The sequence below is a fragment of the Pholcus phalangioides genome, unplaced genomic scaffold (genome assembly GCF_987345545.1).
Source record: "Pholcus phalangioides strain wild (caught in Gottingen) unplaced genomic scaffold, Ppha-v1.0 ptg000001l_1, whole genome shotgun sequence".
Classification (NCBI taxonomy): domain Eukaryota; kingdom Metazoa; phylum Arthropoda; class Arachnida; order Araneae; family Pholcidae; genus Pholcus; species Pholcus phalangioides.
The window spans coordinates 5,605,061-5,627,806 of record NW_028301594.1 but is presented as its reverse complement, the minus strand read 5'-3'; the positions used below and the strand labels follow the sequence as shown (position 1 = coordinate 5,627,806).

The 22,746-nt window shown below is 36.0% G+C and overlaps 2 protein-coding genes across 4 annotated transcripts in view; both read left to right on the top strand.

Moving 5' to 3' along the window:
• The first annotated feature begins 80 nt into the window (after positions 1–80).
• Positions 81–17,798, top strand: LOC149089743 (uncharacterized). Of its 3 annotated transcripts, none has more exons than XM_089242556.1 (6): positions 81–151; positions 2,803–2,990; positions 6,710–6,851; positions 11,977–12,110; positions 13,661–13,838; positions 14,383–17,798. In XM_089242556.1, exons 1-6 carry the CDS (start codon positions 143–145, stop codon positions 15,013–15,015), a joined length of 1,284 nt encoding a protein of 427 aa, XP_089098682.1. In that variant the 5' UTR covers positions 81–142; the 3' UTR covers positions 15,016–17,798. The 3 variants fall into 3 exon arrangements, with proteins under 3 accessions (XP_089098682.1, XP_089098601.1, XP_089098536.1); XM_089242475.1 differs by having other exon boundaries at positions 133–283; XM_089242410.1 differs by lacking the exon at positions 81–151 and adding an exon at positions 300–701.
• A 1,783-nt stretch (positions 17,799–19,581) lies between these two features.
• The window catches only part of jp (junctophilin), an 87,587-nt gene continuing 84,422 nt past the window's right edge, over positions 19,582–22,746 (top strand). The window contains exon 1 of the mRNA XM_089242336.1: positions 19,582–20,806. Coding sequence (XP_089098462.1) covers positions 20,413–20,806 — 394 coding nt within the window. The 5' untranslated portion in view covers positions 19,582–20,412. The remainder of the gene's footprint in view (positions 20,807–22,746) is intronic.

Genomic DNA, 22,746 nt, shown 5'->3' with positions numbered 1-22,746 from the left:
TATAAACTATTGCTAATCAAGAAATTCAATAATCAACTTTTTTCATTCACTGTAATCCAGTTTTCCGCCGACGATAGTTGATAGAATCTAGTATGTTCACGTCATTTTGAATGTAAACAAAACAACGTGGAACTGATAACACATGATGATTGTGTGTACTGTTGGTATATCTCGTTAATATAATTGTTTTTTATCCTGTTTAATCCATTTATCCTTAACAAAACGAAGCCAAAATAAAAAAAAACTCGCCAATGGATCTTAGATATTTGCGATCATGATAAAGGCATGGAAATTTATTAAAATATTTATTTCCCTATAACATATAGACAGAGATAAATCACCAAAATTTGATATTTGAAAACCCATATTAGGTCAATAGTTTTTTGAACTCTACGGAAAAGAGGTCGGGACTAAAATCCTTTCGTTGCGATTTGGCTTTAGATTATCATTGACTTCCTTGGGTTGTTCTAGTTTCAGTTTGCTTATCAGCTTTTGTGCATTTGCTTATCATTTATAACCTTTGCATTCATTCTGTTGGTACAAAGGCTGCTTTTCCTCTTGTATCTATGTCATTACTTTAATCCGTGTAACTTGGTATACTCAAAGAATTGAGGGGATAAATAACTATATTATATTTCATTCAAAATAAATTATCTGTTTCAAGTTAAAACATGTCGCAACCAATTGATTCTAAACTGAAGGTGAGCTGTTGGATTATTATTGAATGTTTAAACTGAAGCAATTGGTGAATTCATGACTATTATAGTAAATGGTTCGGTACACAGTGAAATTCACGATACTCAAAGTACTAGAGCAGCGGTTCTCAACATTTTTTGACTTGCGGAGCCCTTTTAACTAAAAAATTCTATGGTGGTGCCCCGTAGGCCAGTTTTTAAATTATTCATCAAAGTAACTGATTAATTTTTACTATTTAAAAATATTTATAATTATTTTTTTAATTTTACTGTTTTTTTTTATTTTCCTTGAGCAGCCGCGGAGCCCCTGGAGAGTGCACAAGGAGCCCCGGTTGAGAACAGCTGTACTAGAGGAACATATCATTGCAGAGGCTGATTTTGTGGTTTTGCTGCCCATTCTAGTCTGATTCTCCTTGACCACTCATTCCTCAAATTTGCCACCCTGAGCTATAGCCACTTGGCCATGCCCCCTGTAAATACGCTTCTCTTGCTGTTACTCTCTGGTCACTTTTATGGTCAATCATTTGATCAATCACTGATCTGGCCTTTTGCTCTATACATTTCTGTTACTATTCGTCTCTGTTGCTCACATGCTTGCACTCCCCCTAAATCACTCTTTTGGTCGCTCACTAACATGGTCCTTTGCTCTGTAGGTTACTCTTCTCTTGATTCACATGCTGGTGCACTGTTTGGGTCATTTACATGTTTGCGCACACTATATCACTCTATAGAATGCTTGCTGACCCAGTGCCTTGATCTCTCGGTCTCCAGGTGACTCTTGGTCACTCATACACTCGCACATCCTCTACGTTTTCTATGTTGTTCTGGGGGTCTGTTTGATCTAGTCCCTTGCTCTCTAGACAAAGCTGCATTTGCATGGTTTTGCTGCTCTTCTCTCATTGTACTTTACTTTTCTCGATCACTCATTTTTCATATTTGCTATTCCTTCAAAACTGCTGCTCTTAAAACACACCACCTCCATATAGAGTCTATCGTCATATAGATTTTTCACTGTATTAGTTGAGCTTTGAAATATATATTCACACAGCTGAATATATTTTTTTAATAAGAAAGGAAAAAAATTGCCTTGACATCATGATACATCTATGTAGAAACTCTCTTTTGCAGACATTGGTGGGACAAAAAAGTTTCGTCTATGAAAGAGGTGACCATTAATGAGGGGTTTGAAATACATACTTTTACTATATAAGGAGAAATTATTATTTGGCTGTAAAAGAGGAGTGACTGCATCTAAGGGGTGCCCGTTTAAAGGGATCTTAATGTATCATGATTTCATGACAATTTTTTTTTATATTGATGAAATGTTCATCAATTGTTGTTTTTGGTCACACTTAATTAAACTCTTGCTGTGAATTGCATGCAATAAATATGTGGAACTTCCCACAGAGAGCACCTCCCATTAACATTAACAGATATTTTTTTAAATCAAGTCCATGGGCCTAATGTACACTATCTTGGCTAATGAAGATAATTCGTTTAGGATACTTGTTCTATGTGAGTTCTCGTTAGCCGAAGCATGATTTCCTGTAGGTTTCTATGGAAAATAGTTTAATTTGTTTCAAGTTCTGCCCAAAATTTGAAGATAAATTAAAAGAAGATCCACCGAGGAGTGCTACAAAAGCAAAAACTGACCAAAGGCTAAAATTAGCAAGTTCAAAATAAGTGAGAATATTTAGGAAGATGAGGTACTGAAGATTTTTATTTTCCACTATGTACAGCTTTACTGTACTAAAGCTGGTGTAGACAGAACCCAGTTGTATTCTTAGGGGTTCCCCCATCTATTTGTGATTTGGTCAGCTCATTTCTGTGTCTGATACATGCAGATGGAAAAGATTAGCTCCCAGAATACTATTCATTTTGATTGGCATGAAAATTTACCTCACGACGCAGCTGTTTCATGTTAGCACATGCATCCATATCAACTAAAATGTTTGTTAGCTACGCCTGAAAAACGATAAAATTTTTTGTTGTAACAGGAAGTTTTTGAAAGCCTCAGGTATTACTACATTTGCACTACAAACTCCTATAAATAAATGTGGTATTTTGAAATAAATGCAATTGATAAATCAATGCAATGGAATTTCAGGTTGCAGTAATAGGTGCAGGAGCCGCGGGATTATGCGCAGCTAGGCATCTGTCATCACAGAAGAAGAATTTTGTGTTTTGTGTGTATGAGCAGCAAGAAGATGTTGGGGGCACTTGGAAATTCACTAAAAAAACTGGAACCGATAAATATGGTCTGCCAGTTCATTCCAGCATGTATGAAAATTTACGGTAAGCATATTTGTAGGGTGTTTCAATCTGACTGACAGAGATTCTTAGTGTAAAAGTTTTTATGGTAAAATATTTCTTCAATTAGGTTTTGTGAAATATTTGTGATAGGATATACAGTGGAACCTCTTCATAAAAGACGTCTAAGAGACTGAACATTCAGTCCTCTAACAGGGAATGTTAGCTGATGTTAATAAAATACATCAAGCAATGTGAGACATAAATTTGTGAGGTAATGATAAACTACGACAGAAATTGAGACCTTTCACATAAGCGTGGGAAGGGATTTTAAAACAAATGGTTTAGAGATAGTCTGAAAGAAAGTGAAAGCAATCCACAGAATGAAATAAATGGCTATCTCAGTCAGGGCCGTAAGTAGAGGGGGGGGGCAACTTTTCTTTTTTTTTCCTTTCAAACTGAGCACAACTCAGGTCTATCAGCATCTATGGGCGATTTACTACCTAGTGAGTTGTGCCGGAAGTGTAATTGTGTGTGTACCTAACAGTCTGAGTGCATATGTAGTGTTATATTTGATTTTTCAGTGCTGCCATCTATATTTCAGAAGTGAAGTGAGTGATGTGTTTTGATTGAATTACATTTGTGCTGTTTGTAGGTCTGTTGCTCTCTGTGGCGAGACTTTTTAAAAGGGAGAGTGGCTTTCGCATTCATGCCTTGAAGTTGGGAACCACAGAAAACCAACTTCAGCCGACCACTACTGTGGCTACGGCGGGGTCATGGGGGGAGCAACTGCCCCATATGGCGAAATTTAGGGGTGGGCGACAGTTTTAAGTGAGAACAAGGAACCCTATTACCAAGTTATCAAATTTTAAAGTTGTGGGGCAGCAAAATAATGTTTGCCCTGGGTGGCAAAAATCCTAGTTACAGCCCTGATCTTGGTAGTGGTTTGTACCAAATGTGAATAAACAAAAATTGTAAAAAGGAATAGTTTTCAATGGAGTTGCAGATATTGAATTTTCATGGTTTAAAGCGATTAAAAATGAAGATCCAAGATCCCCAACTTTAGGAACTTGGGCAACTTAAACTTTGAAGTAGATTGTAGATAGGAGTATTGTTACGAAAATTATCGGTGGTGCAATTTGTTTAAAATGCCTCGAAATACCGTGAAGCTGGAGTGATGCCAAACCGGAAATATAAAGAAAAACACTCAAATTATGTGGAAAGATCCAGAAAGTCTTCATTGACCTCCATACCGTGGCGCTACCAGACTGGTACTATGGTAGACTTTTTCGAAATTTCACCATATCTTTAAAAATGATGCGAGGAATAGAGTGGGTGGTCAGAATTGTTGGACTTAAAGCTCAGTGTGAGAATCTATATTTGTCTACCGCATGCTGTCTGCGTGTAAATAGCTATTTTCTGTGAAATAAATCTGTGTGTCCTGAAAATTTGATCATCCTGTTCTTTCAAGGACTTGTGAGAAATTATCCAGAACAGTATTGAGAGTCGCTGATACTCTTATTGTGTCTCCAATGAAGGACCTAACACAAGCCACTCTGCAGTAAATAGAATAGAAATATATGTATATACAGAACTCTAAAGCAAGACGTAAAAGAGTATGAGTCAAGTCTGGTGTGTCAGTCACGAAATAAACAGGAAGGAAGAAATATTCAAAAATCATGCGACTAAAAAGTTTCCCTAAAGATCTTAAGCAATCCATAAATGTTCAAACTCAGCATAGGTATACATTGGGTGCTTGTTGAGTATGAAGGAAAAAATTAATGAAGAAATTTATTTTACAAATAAATTGATCAAGTTGGGATCAGGGGTGGGGGGCTCGCGCCCGCAGTGCTGTCCTGGCTTTGTCGAGCGGTGATGTGCCCTGGGATTGGGGGTTTGGGTGTGTGGTTGTGCTGCTTGGGGGGTTGGCGGGATGTTGGTCTGAACCGGGTGTGCATTCCCGGCCGGCTTGCCAGTTTGAGTTTTTTTCCAGCACTCTCACGATCAATGAGCTTATATCGCAAAAGCAACAGAGCCTGGGCGTGCTCGGTTCTATACTATACTACACTATCTTGTAAAATCGAAAATAGGGGATTTTTAAAAAAGACGTCATGTCCCAAAACTGAACGTTGGGGAAATGTTGAAACATTGTTCTGCAAAGAGCCTTCAGCTGATCAAAAATAAGCAATGATGAATATTACCATTCTTCAAATTCTTCCAAGATTGTTCTTTGACATACATTGCAATATTTGGTATATTCTGCTTTGGGGATGACATAGCCAAAATAAAGAAGTCCCAGCTGAGCCAGCTTTTGACCACAGTGGGCATTATAAGTTCGAGATTCAATCAAAGCAAAAGAATGATCAATAGAAGTTCTAAAATAAAATAGCAATGTCTACTCTATTTTTTTAAATTTTATTATTATTTTGTATGGTCTAAAAAGGTGCTGCAAAAAAAAGTGTTGTATTCAAAAAATATTTTTCAAGTATGCGCTAATGAAAATTTAATGTAAAATACCAACCAAAAAAATGCCCTATAAAATTATCTTTTCATGACCGCATTTTACCCCACTTGACCCTATGCTATAGGGCTATCTTTTGATGTATTTTTAGAAAATTTTTCCAGGATCAAATTGATTGCTGTTCAGTTGTTTTTGTCTTTTTGCGATTCATATTTTATGTGTCATCGGACATATCAGAACCACATAACATGAAATACTACTTAAAGCAAAAAATATTTAGTCCCGCCTAGATGAAAAAAAAAGTAAAAAAATATAGGATACAGCAAAAAATAATTTATTCTTCTCCAAAGTATTTTCCCCTCAGATGATATGTAATGGTTTCTTCATTTAGTACATTTTTAAAAGCAAGTAGAGAAGACGTTTTCTTGAAGCTGTTTCAATGAACTCTAGAAACACCATCTATAGCCTTCTGCTATAGATGGTGTTGATTGACTCTAGACAGCTAAAATTCCTACCAGTTTATGACGCTTTCTTGATATAAGTTGTAATTGTTTTCAAAACTGAGACAATAGGCTATGTTAATGCAATGTTAAAATCATGTCACAACCCCCTTACAATCCAAATCTTGCACCATTCAATTTCTAATTGTTTCCGATGTTGAAGGAGAAGCTCGCTGGGAGAATTATCACTTATTTCAGCTGTGTATGGTTTCCTGAGGTAGCTTCCAGGGAAAGCCTTCTCTATTTTGCTTTGAAAAGTGAATTGAACAATGGGACCATTACATATCATCTGCAGGAAGATACTTCGAAAAGGAATAAATTATTTTTTCTTGTAACTGTATTTCTTGATTTTTTATGATTTTACTCGAAGTTCTTATGGAACACACCTTGTTAATTTATATACTAACATGAAACTCGATCTATTCAAAATTATTTCTTTGGTTTGATGTTTGACTGTAGTTTTTTGTATGCATTGGTGTACACAAAAGGGCATTAGCAGCCTCAAGCCAAGATTATAGTGTTATTTTGCCGGAAAAAATTTAAACCCCCCCCCCCCCTGAAATCCCTCTTGAGAAAATTCTGCGTATGCCTGTGTTTGTATGAATCAAATGTAGTATGAAAATCTCATTTGAGTTCCTATGTCTTTAAATGATTAAAAATTCTCACAATAGTGCAAAAGTGTTTTGACTCCTGGGTTATTATCTGAATTATAACATATGAAATTATTATTTACTAGCTATTATATAATTGTAAAATATATGCAATATTGTGATGAATATGGTTGAAGAAACTTTTATTTCCAGGACCAATTTACCCAAAGAAGTGATGGCATTTCCAGACTTTCCTTTCACGAGCTGTAATGGAAAATCCTTCATACACCATTCCGAAGTTCTGAAATATTTGGTGGATTATGCTAAATTCTATAACTTGTATCAGTACATAAAAGTAGGTGTCTTTTTCCCCTCTTTGGATGTAATATGAGATGTGTCTTATAAAGTTCAAATTATTAATGATATGCCATTTTTATTTCATAAAAAAATCGAAAATAAACATAATTATTTATTTTAATTCAGAGTTTTTATTTTATTTTGCCCATTTCCGCTGAGTGTCCTCATTTGAGTACAGCGAAGATTTGGCTTTATATAATATTTTAGGCTTGCAGCTAGATGTTTTATATTTTAGCACGTGTAGATGACAACCTTACTCAGAGATTAGCATAAAAAAAATTCTTGAGAAGCCATTTCTGGTTTAAAAATAAATGAACTGTTGAAATTTACGATTAAATAATCGACGTTTGGGTGTACACAAAATTCCAAAACGAACACGGCTATACACGTTTCGGAACTATATGAAGTTTCTTCATCAGTAGCAGAAACAAAGAAGAATGAAAAATGTTGAAAAAACTCCTTATAGCAGGAGTTACTCGCTGTTGTCTCGCATTTGGGGCAGATGACAGCATGGGGCAGATGACTCTCGTAAAACTGGGGGCAGATGACAGCACTACACATAACAAGCATTACACAGAAAACAAAAAACTTTACTTCAGGTTGCACTACACGTACACGCACATTCCCGCATGTATCGATTCGTTGGGGGGTTCCGCGGGGGGGGGGGGTGGTGTGGTGTAGCAGTAGTAGGTAGGGGCTCGGGGATCCATGATGCAGCCACCTCGTTGGGCAATTTGCCTGTTGTGGCGTTGTATTTGTATTTGTATTTGACTCTTGTCTACTTTCTTCTTTGTTTCTGCTACTGATGAAGGAACTTCATATAGTTCTGAAACACGTATAGCTGTGTTCGTTTTAGAATTTTGGGTACACCCAAACGTCAATTATTTAATCGTATTATCAAACCCAAAAGGTAATCCATTTCTATTTCTGTTGAAATTTGGGTATTTTATTATCTCATGGGTACTTTTATTTTCCACCTTATATTACCAACATTATATTGTTATTTCCATGTAAGTGATTCTTCTGTAATTGGTTATGCAGATTACAGTTTAATGTTAATAACTAACATATTTCATTTCACTTAACTTTTTTTTCAAATGTGTTATATTTTGCTATCCTCAATGAGGACACTTGTCATCCAGTGTCATACTTTTTGTTAATATATTTAAAAAAATTTCTTGGAATATTCTTAATTAATGAAATTTAAACTAAATATTTGAATATCGAAATGGAATTCAAAGCTCATCAAGTTGCGGGTGTTAACTCGCAACTTAAATCTTTATTAAAAATTTTAGGTATCAAAAATAAAAAGACATTAAGTTATATCATGTTTGAAAGATGGGAATTTTTAATAGGTGTATATTAATCGCTCAATATCCAGCTTTGGAGTTTTGTCCTGCACTGATGTTGTCTGTCTTTAAAAATATAACGTTCTACACTCTCTTAGGTGGCAAACATTAACTTTTGATTCTTTGTGCTCTTACAATGTTATAACAACAATCTTTCACATTAATCAGCACTGAAAATGATCATCCAATGGTTACAGGTTTTATACAAATACAAATAAAATGCCACAACAGGCAAAATTCCCAACAAGGTGGCTGAGAAAGAGATGCCTATAACAAATATAGATGTCATATAATTCAAAAATACAGCAACCCAATTAAAAACACAATGAACAAAATTTATAAACAATATATACACATGATACAATGCCCATAAATAATATTATGGTTGTCTTATTCTAAGTATGGATAGCTTCTTGATTTACCCCAACATGTTTATCAAATTTCTTTTTAAACGTGTCAATTGTGTTACAATTTACTACCTCCGAGGGTAAGCTATTCCATTTATTAACAACCCTATTAGAGAAAAATTCCCAGCGACACCATAACCTTGCATTGTCCCTTACCAATTGATACTGGTGTCCCCTTGTGAAAGCAGTCGATTGGCAGTATACTAAAAATTCATGGCCCATCCTATCCATCTCGTTGAAAATTTTGAACACTTTGATCATATCTTCCTGACACCTGCGCTCATCCAATGTAAACATATTTAAAAAATGAAGTGTTTCTTCTTAACTCAATCCCTGTGTGCCAATAAGGACGCGTAGCTCTTCTCCACACCCCTTCAAGCAAGTCTATGTTCCTCTGTAGGTATGGTCTCCAAAACCTTACAGCATACTCCAGTCCAGGAGTAACTAAGCCTCGGAAAAGCGTAAGAATGACTTTAGGAGAACGTGCAGACCTTTTTTGAAAATGAAACCGAGAATTCTATTCGCTTTTTTTGACAATTGCTGAGCAATGTTCAAAAAACCTAAGCCGCTCGTCAATGAGAATTCCAAAATCAGTGACCCTAGTTGCATCCGGTATAGTGACACCATTCAACTCTTACCTAACCGTAGGTTGTTCGAACCAAAATGAGCAACCATGCACTTGTCAACGCTAAATGTCATGCTCCATTCATTTGCCCATGCTGCAATCCTGTTTAAGTTGGTCTGGAGCAACTCCCTATCGCTTTGATTCCCAATTACCCCCATTAGCTTCATGTCATCTGCAAATTTGCTAGCAATCCCATCGATACCCTGATTGAGTTTATCGATAAAAAGTGAAAAAAGTATGGGGCCAAGGACACTTCTTTGAGGAACTCAACTTGTGACGCCTGTCCAACCAGAGAATTCCCTGTTCATCATAACTCATTGCGACCTATCTCTTAACCACGATTCTATCAATTCAGCAAGTTTCCCCCCATCCGAATCTCGTGTAAATGCTTCAAGAGTTTACCATATTGGACCCGATCTAATGCCTTCTGGAAATCAAGGTAAACAGCATCTACATTTTTGCCCTCACCCAAAGCTTTAGTAACGTGATCATAGAAGCAAAGGAGGTTAGTTACACATGACTTTCCCTTCCTGAACCCATGCTGATTATCCGCCAATATATTATTCTCGTCTATCCACTTCGCGAACTGCCTTTTGATGATAATCTCCAAAATTTTCGAGAGGGAGCTCGTCAAACTCACTGGTCGATAATTGGACACAGCTTCTCTACTACCCTTCTTAAATATTTGAAATGTCTCTCACTAGACATTTATAAAAGTCAGACTGAAGGAGCATTCGGAATTACACAATAGCATAAATATGCTTTATTCCAACATTAGTACAATAGTTATGAAAAACACAACCGACCGCCATGGCCGCCAGAACTCGACTCCCGGCAATAAAACGGCTTGTGTGTATTGAAGCTCACGCTCTGCACTGTTGCCAAATCATCCATAAATACAACATATATATAACAATATCGAAACAACATTAGCAAGTTTCCAATCCCTTGGGACGATACCCTCAGCAACACTAGTCCTATATATCTGTGCAACTGGCCCCAACAATTCATTAGCACATTCCCTGAGGACACTGGGATAGATATCATCTGGTCCTGGTGCCTTGCTTGCACATACATTTTTTAGAAGATTCAGGACCTCCACGTCGTCCACTTGAATATCGTTGAGGATTTTATTACCTCATGCAACACCCGTATATTGAATAGCATTAGCTCCATTAAAAACCGACGCGAAAAAGTCATTGAAAGCACTACAGATGCCTACTAAATCCAAAACAGCAGTACCCCTAGTGGCTTCTGATACATGCTGATACAAAAAATCTTCGAGCGCCAACTTAAAAAAGTCTCTTTCATACTGATCTCTAGATGAAAGTTTCTCCCAATCAATACCTGGGTAATTGAAATCCCCTAGTATGATAACCCTCTTACGCTTACACATTTAGAAAATTTCATCATGAAATTTGGTGATGTAGTTTGGATCCCTATTCGGTAAACTGTAACAAACCCCAACAATAAGTTTATGATGTCTTTTGTTTTCAAGCTCAACCCATATAGTTTCAATATCACTTCTCTTCACGTTACACTTTTACGAAGGTTGCCCCTGCGGGGCAGTTGAATTTTCTCTCTTTCCAAAATATATCCTCGCAACAGCCAGTTGTTAAAAAACCTTCGTATGATAGCGGAGAGTGACGTCATCCTTGTATTACACTCTTTAGCCTTCAAACATGATTTCACGTATATCAACACTCCATCCCCTTTCCTATCAGATCTGTTTTTAAAAAAAGCATCGTATCCTGAGATGTGTAAGAACGATTCATCCCCATCATTTGCCCAAGATTCTGTAATAATGGCTATAAGATCCAGGCCCTCCACGTTTTGGTCTTTGTCATGACTTCCAACTGCTCTTTGACCTTTATAAAAGCAATAGACCTCCCAAATCTCAAACTTTCTCTGAGTCTGAATCATTTTCAAATGTTATCTCTTCAGTTATCCTGTTACAGGTTTCCCAGTATTCTCAAACAAGATGTCATAAAAATTGACTCCCATAAAACGAAAGTGAAACATTTTGCCCTGGGCTTCTACGATTGAAATATATTTTTTCATTACTTTTGGTTTGAATGTATAAAGAAGAAAAAAATATTTAGCAATTTTTGTGGTTGCAATAGGAAATAATGCTTGATGAATAAGTTTTTTTGAAAAAAGTTTATTTTTCACATTAAAATGCTACATGATAACAGGGAAACAAATTCATCAAGAGCTCACAAGGATCTATATTGATGAACATGAAGTATTTAGTAAATAGTTTCTATTTACAATTTCAAATACAGCACAATAAAAGCTATGAATGAAGACAAACAAATCCATCAAAATTAAAAATCTGCATCTTATATATAAATCAGAATTGTGCTTAAAATCTTTTTCAGATGGTTTCAATCTAATTATGATTAAATTTAATGTAATGGATAATACTCAGTTTATTTTATTACTTTTTATTCCTTTATTTGACTTTATTTTTTATTATTGACTTTATTCAATAGTTAATAAACATGCAAAAAATTTTTCAGTACCATGTGCAATATTATTTGCTGTACCTCATTCAAAACATTTATTCTCAAATATTATAATTCTCTTTGTTTTTTTTACTTGTATTCAATGTCTTGATCTATTGAATTCTATAACCACTATTTATATTGTGGTTAATGGTATTATCAATAAATTGGTGGTTAAAATTAATTACTGTCATATATTTTCTAAATTATTCAACGATGGCTTCTCTTGAAACAGTTTCATGTGCTGGTGAAGAATGTCCTGCCTGTTGATCCATCAAAACCAGACCCAAAGTGGATTGTGGAGAGTGTCAATGTGATTTCAAATGAAGAATCAAGAGAAACATATGATTCTGTGATGGTATGCAATGGGTATGGTTTACCATTTTTCAAACTAATTAATTCAAATGTCTCAGAAAAACTTCAAAAATTAAATTAGTTTGCTATGAAATATTTTATAAGCTTAATGTTTAATAAACTAAGTTTAGATGGTTTTTGTTGTCCCAGCCATGATACAACAATTTTTTTGTAATTTAATTTTTCATCATTATGTTAACCCACATTTTTTTACATCTCTTTTAATATAATTAGCAAGTACTGCCTTTTACAGTCGACACTTATTTTTACCAACCTGTATGGACATGAAAAATTAGTTCATAAAATCGAAAGTTTATTAATGAAAAAGAATAATATATTGTTTGGGATCAGAAAAAATTACTTCATAAACTCGAACATTCACTGTATCATGTGTATAGCCTCTTCATAGCTGAGCCAAAACTGACCATAAGAAAAATTTTTTTGATTGATTTGTGTTTATTGTATGTCAAAATGCCCTTTAAAAATGATAATTTATTAATTTGGGTCGATATCTTAACTAGGACCATTTGAGTTAAGTATACATATGTGTACATCAGGGCTTTACTTGAAAAACAATCGTTAAAACCATTTAAAAATTAGGTACACATATGTGTACTTCCAGAATGAAGATGAGATTATCACGTAGGAAAAGTAATATCCACAGCAGTATCTCTGCCCATGCATCAAAGGTAAAACTGACTGATATAATGAGATTGTCATTGGGGCTGCAGTGGAACTTTTTTTAAGAGTAAGGCAGCTTGTATTCTTACAAAAAGTAGGAAAACTAACACAAGTTTAAATAACTCTGGTATGCTAAAGGAGCAATCTACTACAAGTTTTGGAATTCTTCCTGCCAACCAGACATTGAAGGATAATTGAAAAAGAAAAGAATGATTTTCAAGAAAATAATTAAAACAATAAAATAAACATATATTTGTGTATACATGTTTATTTTATTGTTTGTTTTGTGTTTGCTGAGATTTTTTTTAAACTTATTTATCAGTGTCATATTTTATGCACGGTCTCCCCTTTGCATATGCTCGTGTGTGTGAATATGTTATTGCTTTTTACTGATATTCCCTGCTGTTTCTTTCTAATTTTATTGATTGTTTGAATTGTGCACCTGTGAAGTTAGAGCCTACTGGCTTTGCGCAAGTTTGTATATTAAATAAATAAATTCTTAGTAAAGTTCCAAATTTGATAGTAAAAGGAAATGGTAAATACTTTAAAAGGTTCCTTGCACTTATAAATTCTTGTAATAGATTTAAAATCATGTCATTTTGTTTTTTCTCACTATAGGCTTTCTTTTGAAGTTTAGAACAAAATATAATTTAAGATGTTTAGTAAAATCCATTTTGAAACATTTGAACAAGTGTTAGAGATAAATGTATTTCTTTCAATTATTTGTGCTTATTTAGTTAGTATATTTGAACTATATGACTTGATTTTCTTGCAAATATGACTCATTTATGTTATATTTACTCACATGATGAAAATTTATTGTAAATTAGTTCAACAAATAAATTTTATTTCTTATCTAAATTGCTAACATATTTACTACACAGGCACTATTCCGTTCCTTACATTCCTCAGTTGCCTGGATTGGAAAAATTTAAAGGAAACTTGATGCATAGTCATGATTACCGTAACAATACAATGTTCAAGGATAAAAAAGTAGTAGTTCTTGGAGCTGGTGCCTCAGGGATCGATATAGCTATAGAGCTATCAGGCGCTGCTTTTGAGGTATGTTCACAATCGTAAATAAAAAATTATCTGTAATACCTATTTGTCTTCTCATTCACAGCTAAACAATAACTCAGATACACTTGTTCAAAACAGAAAAATATTTTTTATCTGATAACAATGATTAAGATTGCAAATATCCCTATAGTATTTATAATAAGCAGAGAGAATACCAAAAGTGATATCTGTTTGAGGAATATATTCAAAAATTACTAGAAACATTTTATATTTTTGTGTTCTGCTCTATATGGACGAATTTCATAGCTCTTATTGAAGTTTGCATAACCTAAAAATTCAACAGATCAGGATCAATGTAATTGGTGTTTGTACTGTTCCTTAGATAGCAGTAATATTATGCATTTCACCTTATCAAGTTTGTGTATATTTTTTATTTAACTCTCTAAGAAAGAATGATCTTTCCCAGTTCTTTTCTGTGTATTCACTTGGTAAAAAATAGCATAAATGATATGAAAAGTTAATTACATTATTTTCATAAAAATTTATTTCATATTTGTCAAGGTTTTTGTATTTTTTTCTGTTGTAGGTGATATTGAGCCACAATCTTCCACCGAGGACAACACCCTTTCCAAAAAATCTATCTCAAGAAGTTGGAGTCGAAAGTGTCATGGAAAATGGTGTGAAGTTCTTGAATGGGAGAGAATATAACTGTGATGCTTTGCTTTTATGCACTGGTTACTTGTATACCTACCCATTTCTCAGCGACCCATGCAATATAAAGATTGGGGATCAAAGAGTACAGCCACTATTCAAGCACCTTTTTCATATAGATTATCCTACTTTAGGTATTTGGGCTGTACCAAAACAGATTTTACCATTCCCGATTTATGATCAGCAAGTCATAGTGTTCTTAAAATTTTTGAAAGGGGAAATTACTCTTCCGAGTCGTGAAGCAATGGTAGCAGATGAAGAGAATGATTTTCAAATGAGACTTCGGTCTGGTATGACAAAACGTAATGCTCATACCATGCAAGGAAGCATGCAATGGGAGTATGACAAGGAAATATCTGCTCTGGGGAATATATCTCCCTTATCCACTGTTGTTAGGGAAGTGTTCAGGAGAGTTCATGCTCTACGTAAAGAGGATGTGTTGCATTATAAAGATTATAACTTTAAAATAGTGGATGATGAGAATTTCATTGAAAATAATGAAAGTTAAGATGAGCATTGGAGGTGTATTTATTTCCTGACAAATTAATATTAAAGGGTTCTTAGAATCCATTGTGTTCAATTGGTACAATTAACATAAATGAGCATTTTATGTTATTGACAGTTTACATGATTGTTCGACAAGACATCTGAATTTGTTACGCAATGTTTTTGCAATTGTTAATTTATGAATTGTTAGTATATGATTTATTTATAAGAGATGTGCTTTTAATCAATTTAAATTTAATTTAATTTATACAGATATAGTTAAAAATATATATTTACAAATATTTATATTTTTTTGATTAAACTAGTTGTGATGGCATATCATTTTGTTAAAATATTATCTTACTTCGTTATACATGAGTGAAGTAGTGAATAGAGTTTCTAATAAGAATAGATGACCACTACCAAAAAGAATGTTTAGTTTTTTGTAGATTGAACCTGCTAGTCAGATTGTAAATTCTTTATTCAATTCCTATTCTGAAACTAACAATGTATTCAGGTACTACTTACGAAGTGCAGTAGATTCTCGACTATCTGGCCTATTTAAAAGTAATGCACATTAATAAATTACAACATTACCTCTTCACGCTTGCGTAGCCATTTATCAATGAACAGTAAAATAAGTTTAAATAATTTTTATGAGAACTTACATTTGTACTTTTACGTTTGTTACTTGTGAGCCTATATTTCATATGTGTATGCTTTGTTCATTTTGAAAATGTGTGTATTTGTATGGTACAGCAGTGTTTCTCAACATTTGTGATGAAGTGGACCTCCTTGGTGAAGCTCAAGGTACCACCGAGAGACTCCCTGTAGCGAAGATAAATTTCCACGCTGCCTCCCTGTGAATCCCTACGAAATCCAAAAAGTGTTGTTTTTTTATAATTGTCACGTATCATGAAAAATTTAAGCAACAAATTACAATTTCACAACACTAAATGTGTCCTTCATGCAATAATAGTAAATAAAAATGGACCCACAGGGGGATCCATTGAAAAACACTGTTGTACAGTGTATATGATTTTATATTTCCTGCAATTAAGTTAGACATTATAAAGTTTATCTTGAAATATGTGTAATATTTCATTCTTGGACTTTTTCTGTAGTAAGTTTTAAGGAAAACACTTGTACAAAAGTACATAACAAACATTTATCAAGTACTCGCCTGTGCATCAAGGTCAGAAATATGAATAAGAGCAGATTTTGGTAATGTATCAGATGGTATGGTGGGGGGGGGGGGGGTAGGAAGTGAGTATTTATAGAGCTCAGGCTTTTCTGTTATCCTGCCCCCTTTCTGCCACATTAGTCCAGATAGTCTGGAGTCTACTGTACTTACTTTTTTGTCTTCCTTATATGATCTACTACTTTACTGCTTAACTGATCTACTACTTAACCATACATGCATCTCGTACACATTCCTCTACGAAATTTCTAATGAATTGGTACATGCCAGAATGTGCGCATACGTGATGTGAACTTAATGTGAAGTTTGCTTCTGTTTACTGCTTGTTATGTGTTGCCATCATGCCATCAGCTTTTCTAATAATTAGTGAAGTGTGATGATTGAATATTTTATACCATTGTAGGCCTGTTGTCTATGATCTTTAAATCATTTGTGAAAGAACCAAACTTACCAAAATGATCCGTGATTATGCACAATCTCTGAATTTATCACATTCGCCATAACATAAGCATTAACGATTGAAATTATGAACTTTAAAACATGATGAGAGTAGCTAGACAGTGTAGTTCTGGACAGTTATTGATGTGTTTTGATTATCAAACTAGAGCATTGACTTAAGCCTTATATAATTTTGTTTTCATTTCACAGTATCCCATCTGTTAGTTCTTTTATTTATTCACTTACCATAATTTCTGAAAGATGAATCGCACCTGATATACATAGTATTTTTGAATTTGAGAATATAGTATTTTTTATTTTGCATAATAATCTTAGTATTAACCTAATTATAATATGAGAGAAAATAGACTTTGACTTACCTTTGAGTAAAACTATGATCATTTTTATGTTAATCTGGATCCCATCGTTTAACCTGATTTATCCCAGATGTTCTGTTGGTGTCCACCCCCATTAAGACACAACTTATGTCAATTGATATTAAGTAATTAAAAAAAAATTTTCCATGTGAGGCACATTTAAACTTCTTAAATGAAATTTAAAAATAATAATAATAAAATTTAAATGAAAATTTTTCAAGAAAGAGGGAATAAATTTGTGGTAAATAAGACAAATTAAGTTTTTAAACCATATAAACCAGGGGTGTTCAAACTTGGTGCTGTTGTGGCTTCCCCCCAATCTCCAAAATCTACCTTGAGCTTATGGCATATTCTATCAAGGCCCTGTATCTCCATATGCCTAGCTTTTTTTTTGTTTAAATCAAATAAGTTCTTAAGAAAAGAAAAAAAAGGCTTATCACTGGATAGTGTCAAAAATGGATTAGTTCCTGCTACTCACCTAACTAAGCACCTTCACAGTTTGGAAACTTCTCATGAAAGCTGTGGCCCATGTTCTTGTAATTATAGACATTTTGAATAAGAAAATTTGTGTTTCATAATTGTATAATTCATTTTGTTACAAATGTTACATAATGGCATCTTCTCAACTGCAATCAATCTTACTAGCATCAATCTTAAATAAATATGTGCTATGCTGAAAATTCTGTTGTGACAAAATAATTTTTAAAATGTGTTTATGAAATTTGTCAAGTGTACATTCAATGCTAAGGTGGTTTTCACTTTTTTGATTAAATAATTTCTACAATTGTTTCCATTGTATTTAGCTGATAATTATTTGAATTATGTTTTTTTATACACTACATAAAATATAGTGGTATCTTAACTCAGATAACAAGATTAATTTATTCTCGAAATTTATTTGCCTCTTACTTTTTTTTCTTTTTTTTTAATCAAATTTTCCTGGAATTTGAACAAATAAAGTTTCAAAAGCTGTCGAGCGCGGTAATCCAGGTCAATAAGATACTCGCCTAAAGTACCAAAGGATGTTTAGAGGTGTCGATACCCGATTCGTCCTTGTCAAAAACTTTTCTGACACAGGTGTACAACAGAAACTGCGACATGACCCCCCCCCCCCCTTTGAAATGTGAGAAAATCACCGAAAAAAAAGGGAAAAAGATGGCCAAATCTATTGCTCTATCACTTTGGTCCCCCCCCTCCACACCCCCGAACGAAATTTCTGGCTACGGGCCTGGCTTTTACTGCCATGCTGGAAATATTTTTTCAGCAAATAAAAATAGAGTTCATGTTGATTCTGTGTATAAAACACTGATTAATTTCATGATTTCATCAGTTTGAGTAAAATCTCTTTGAATTGCCCACCTTTGTTCAACTCCTGCTTATTAATGAGCCACCTATTAGAAAGAACCAATTTTCTTGTGAATAAAGGGTAGTTCTCTTGGAGTGGATTCGCCTTAATCAAGTTGGATCGATTTCTTAACCCTCCCGTCAAGGCATTGACGAAATATCTTGCGTTTTTAAAAGCCTTTTATTTTAGGCCTTTAAGAAGCACAGCAAAAATCACTAAACCCCCTTCAAAATGACATATTTTTTAAATAGAGTACGCTTTCTTCCGAAGTAAGGGGTGTGGGAAAAATGTTTCGGTGAGAAATCGACTTTATTTGGGCTTGCCAATTCTAAAACAAGAGGCTTTTATGTAGGCGAGATACCTCGTCAATTGGGCCTGAAGGATAGCAGTGAAAAGGACAGGTATTTTCTAAAGTGGATTTTTCAATGAAACGCTTACCCTTCACTTTACACCTGCTGAAAATTGGAAGAAAGCCTACTTCATTGAAAAAAAAATATGACATTTTACAGGGTTTTTTTATGATTTTTACTATGTCGTGTAAAGGGTTAAAGCATTCAAATTTCATCGCTCATAAAAAAAGCATAAAAAAAATAGTTCTTTAAAATTCGCTCAAAAAAAAAAAAATTTCTCCGAGAATTTTTTCAATTGGAGAAAATCATGTTAGTGCTTGTGTGGTATTCCCATTATAGACAAAGGAATTCGGGGACTCCAACATTTCAGGGACCCTTTTCAACTTCTTATTTCGTTAAAAAAAATGAATTTTAGTGATGGAATAGAATTGTCAATAAGAAAAACAAAATGAAATACTGTACTAAAGTAAAAAAAAAAAGTTGATTAGCAAATGTGAATTTTTACTTTAATGACTTGAGGGGACCCTAGTTTGACACGGGGACAGGGCTCCTTAAGACGCCACTGGTTTTCCCCTCCACGTTTTTCATCTCGTGAATAAAGGCAAGCAAAATAGAAAATAAAATAACGGTAAGCCAAAACACAACGTGAATCGAATAAGTGACGCAGTAGCTTTAACATGCACGTGTTTTGTCTGCTCTCCTCTCGATCCTAAAAAACCGCTGGAAAAAAAAGAAAAAAAAAAAGAGGCTCCCACACCCTCTCTGGGAAACACCCTGCTCTCCTAGAATGGTATGCTCCTGTTTCGAGGCTCCGTCGACAGGTGGCGCTAAGAGACCGATGGTAGTAGGAGTAGGAAAAGAGGGGAAAGAATATTGTGCAAAGCCCCGCCGTCGCCTTAGAGACAGGTTGTCCCACTGAGAAGAGAAAAATAGAGGCAATAACACATATATGTGTACGTACACATACATGTGCACGAAATCTCCCGGCGGCGAACATGTTTGTTTTCGGAACTGGCAGGTGCTGCACATGTCGCGTACTGCAAAACCAGAACCTGTGCATGCATGCACAACATGCTTGGACGATTCTCGTGTGAGGAGGAAAAATGTTCTGATACAACACATCCCGAAGGAGTAAAGAAGAGACACAGAGGTATTTTAACTCAACCAACCAACCACCCAGTCGCGAAGAGTGGTTAGATCTTACACATCGTCATCGCTTTTGAGCCAAGGTTTGGTTTTTTTGTTTTTTTTTTGGAGAAAGGAAAAGCACACAAGGGAAAAGCCAGTGTTGGTGTTACAATATTGGCAACGTTCCTTCAACTTCTCTCTGGATTCTGGTTGGAAAGAAAAGAGAAAAAAAAAAGTGCTCCGGAAGCTTCTATATACCACTTGGCTTTTTTACACTTCAAGCAGAAGCATCATCGCCAAAGAGGAAAACCGTTTTAATATAGGAATACCGATACCATGGTCCCAGTGACAGCCACAGCTTCGGAAAAGACCGAAGTGGGATAAAGGAAGGACTCAAATCCCACGACTTTGGATGGCACACCGGTGATATGTGTTCAGTGTCTCGACTCGAGCTACCCAGGAGGAGCACCCTTGTTGTTGTTGTCGATGCTGCCGCTGTGCCTCGTGCTCGGTCGTTAGTGAAGTGAACGGAAGCCCGCCCTCCCAGAGTGGTGCTGGTGGTGGTGGTGCGTTTTCTACCATGGCCCGTGTCGAAGTCGCTGGCGGCCGGTTTGACTTCGATGACGGCGGGACGTACTGCGGCGGATGGGAGGACGGCAAGGCTCACGGCCACGGTGTTTGCACGGGCCCGAAGAGCCAGGGCGAGTACAGCGGATCCTGGCATTTCGGGTTCGAGGTTTCCGGAGTGTACACCTGGCCCAGCGGCAGCACGTACGAGGGCCAGTGGCAGAATGGCAAGAGGCACGGCCTTGGCGTCGAGAGCCGCGGCCGGTGGACGTACCGCGGGGAGTGGACGCAGGGCTTCAAGGGCCGGTACGGCGTGCGGCAGAGCGTTAGCTCCGGAGCGAAATACGAGGGGACGTGGGCCAACGGTCTGCAGGACGGATACGGGTCGGAGACCTACGCCGATGGAGGTAAGACTTCCAAAAGTCTTTATTTTTTCATTCCTTTTCAGCTTAGTGACATTCTTATCAACGGCCAATTTGCTGCCAAAATTTAAAAAAATATCACTTTTGTATCTGATAATGTAGAGCTTTCATGCATTCATACTCTAATTATCAATTATGGTAATGCGTGCAGTGACGTCGGAGCCGGGGGTGTGCAGTGGGTGCTCAAGCACTCACAGTATTCGTACTCTGAACCACCGGTCTTAGCACCCCCGAAATTCATTCAGAAATCAAAATTTGACATACAAAGCTCAGGCCAAGCACCACAGGAGCACAACACACTTCTGATGCCTTTGCCCTTGTGAATGTAAAAAATTATAATTAATTAGTTACGCCACACCGTGTTGTAATCATTTCCCAAACGATGGTATTTCACTGATGGAACAGCAGCAGCACCAGCAGCTGTTGGCAGCGAACATATTCGGAAGGGAGCCGTCTTCTCTCCCCTCTCCCACCACCCCACTGCCAATTCTTGGCAACTTTTGGCGCAGCTGTTATTAATGACTTGAAATCCGCTTTTATGAAAATGAGATAGCAACATGGACATGCAAATAGATGCGCTTAATCCGTATGCGAACCCGCGTTAAAAGCTGTGTGATTTACGACCTTGCAAGTCAAATCCTCGAAGACCGCGGCCCCATTTGATACGCCTCGCGGATCTAAACGAAGTATACCCGTTCTGTCCTGGGTCTTGACAGCGGAAAATCCATTATTGGAATAGCTGCATCCTCTGGAACTACAATACATCTGGTCTTGAGGCCAGTCATAGGGGGTGACAGCTAGTGACTATTCCTCTTTTTCTTTTAAAAGGGAAGACGGAAGTGTAGTATATCTTAATTGTGGTTGGTTTTCCAACTTCAAGGAGCGAATGCGAGCCGATCTCCCATTTAAAAAAAGTTTCTAAACGCAGGAAGCGCAAACAGGCCTACAACATTTAAAATGCAGGCATGACACAGCAAGCAAAACTCAACAGGTTGAGTTATCTGCTTCCAAATTCGGAAGGCAGATGGCAGCACAAACCATTCTTAAGAAACAAACTTCACGTTAGGTTCACTACACACATGCGCATATACTCATTTGTTAGAAATTCCATGGACTATTAGTTCTCAATATTTTGCGACGCACGGCTCCTTTGCCTTAATCATGGATGTTATGCATCTATAAAAAAACCAGTTCAAATCACTTATTGATGAACACGTCAATATCGCCAGCACGCCGGTGCCGAAGGTAGGCAACGCACACTTTGAAAACACTGCCATAGAGGAATATGGACGAAGTCCATGCGTGGTCTTTATTGGAAAGTGAACATTGAAATTTGAGAACGCAGTATTGTCATACAATAGTCGAAAGTAAAGATTGTGAAATTATTCAAAAATAATGGAGTCCATATTCTGGAGCTCTGAGTCAGTCCCTATCGAAGATCTTTGACGGCCCTCAGAACAGTATTTTTCACGGCCTTTTTTCTGTTAATTCACAGTGTAAAAAATGATTCATCCAGGGCCTTTTCAGCCTATAAAAATATTTGAATTAATATTTTAATCAACTTTTTCGACATGGGGGAGAATACAAGTTGATTCAACGGAAACTCGCGATTATTTCAGTTTCTGGCAGTTTTCGTTTAAATTTATTGTCTCCACTCAGTGGTGATAGTTTCGAAATCAATAACTGAACTTAAATGACTGATTTTCTAAAAAAAACGGTCAAGATCCTAGTGAATAAATTCCAGGATGCAGTCAGGACTCTTTAAGTGATACTGAATATTTTTATCAACATTATTTAAAGCAGGAGTCTTCAACCTTTCATACGTTGCGGGCCAAATTAAACTTTCCACGAAGCCCGCGGGCCACCAAGTCATATAACGCGGTATTCTTGGTTATTGTACAGGGTTCCCCAAATTATTGAACACT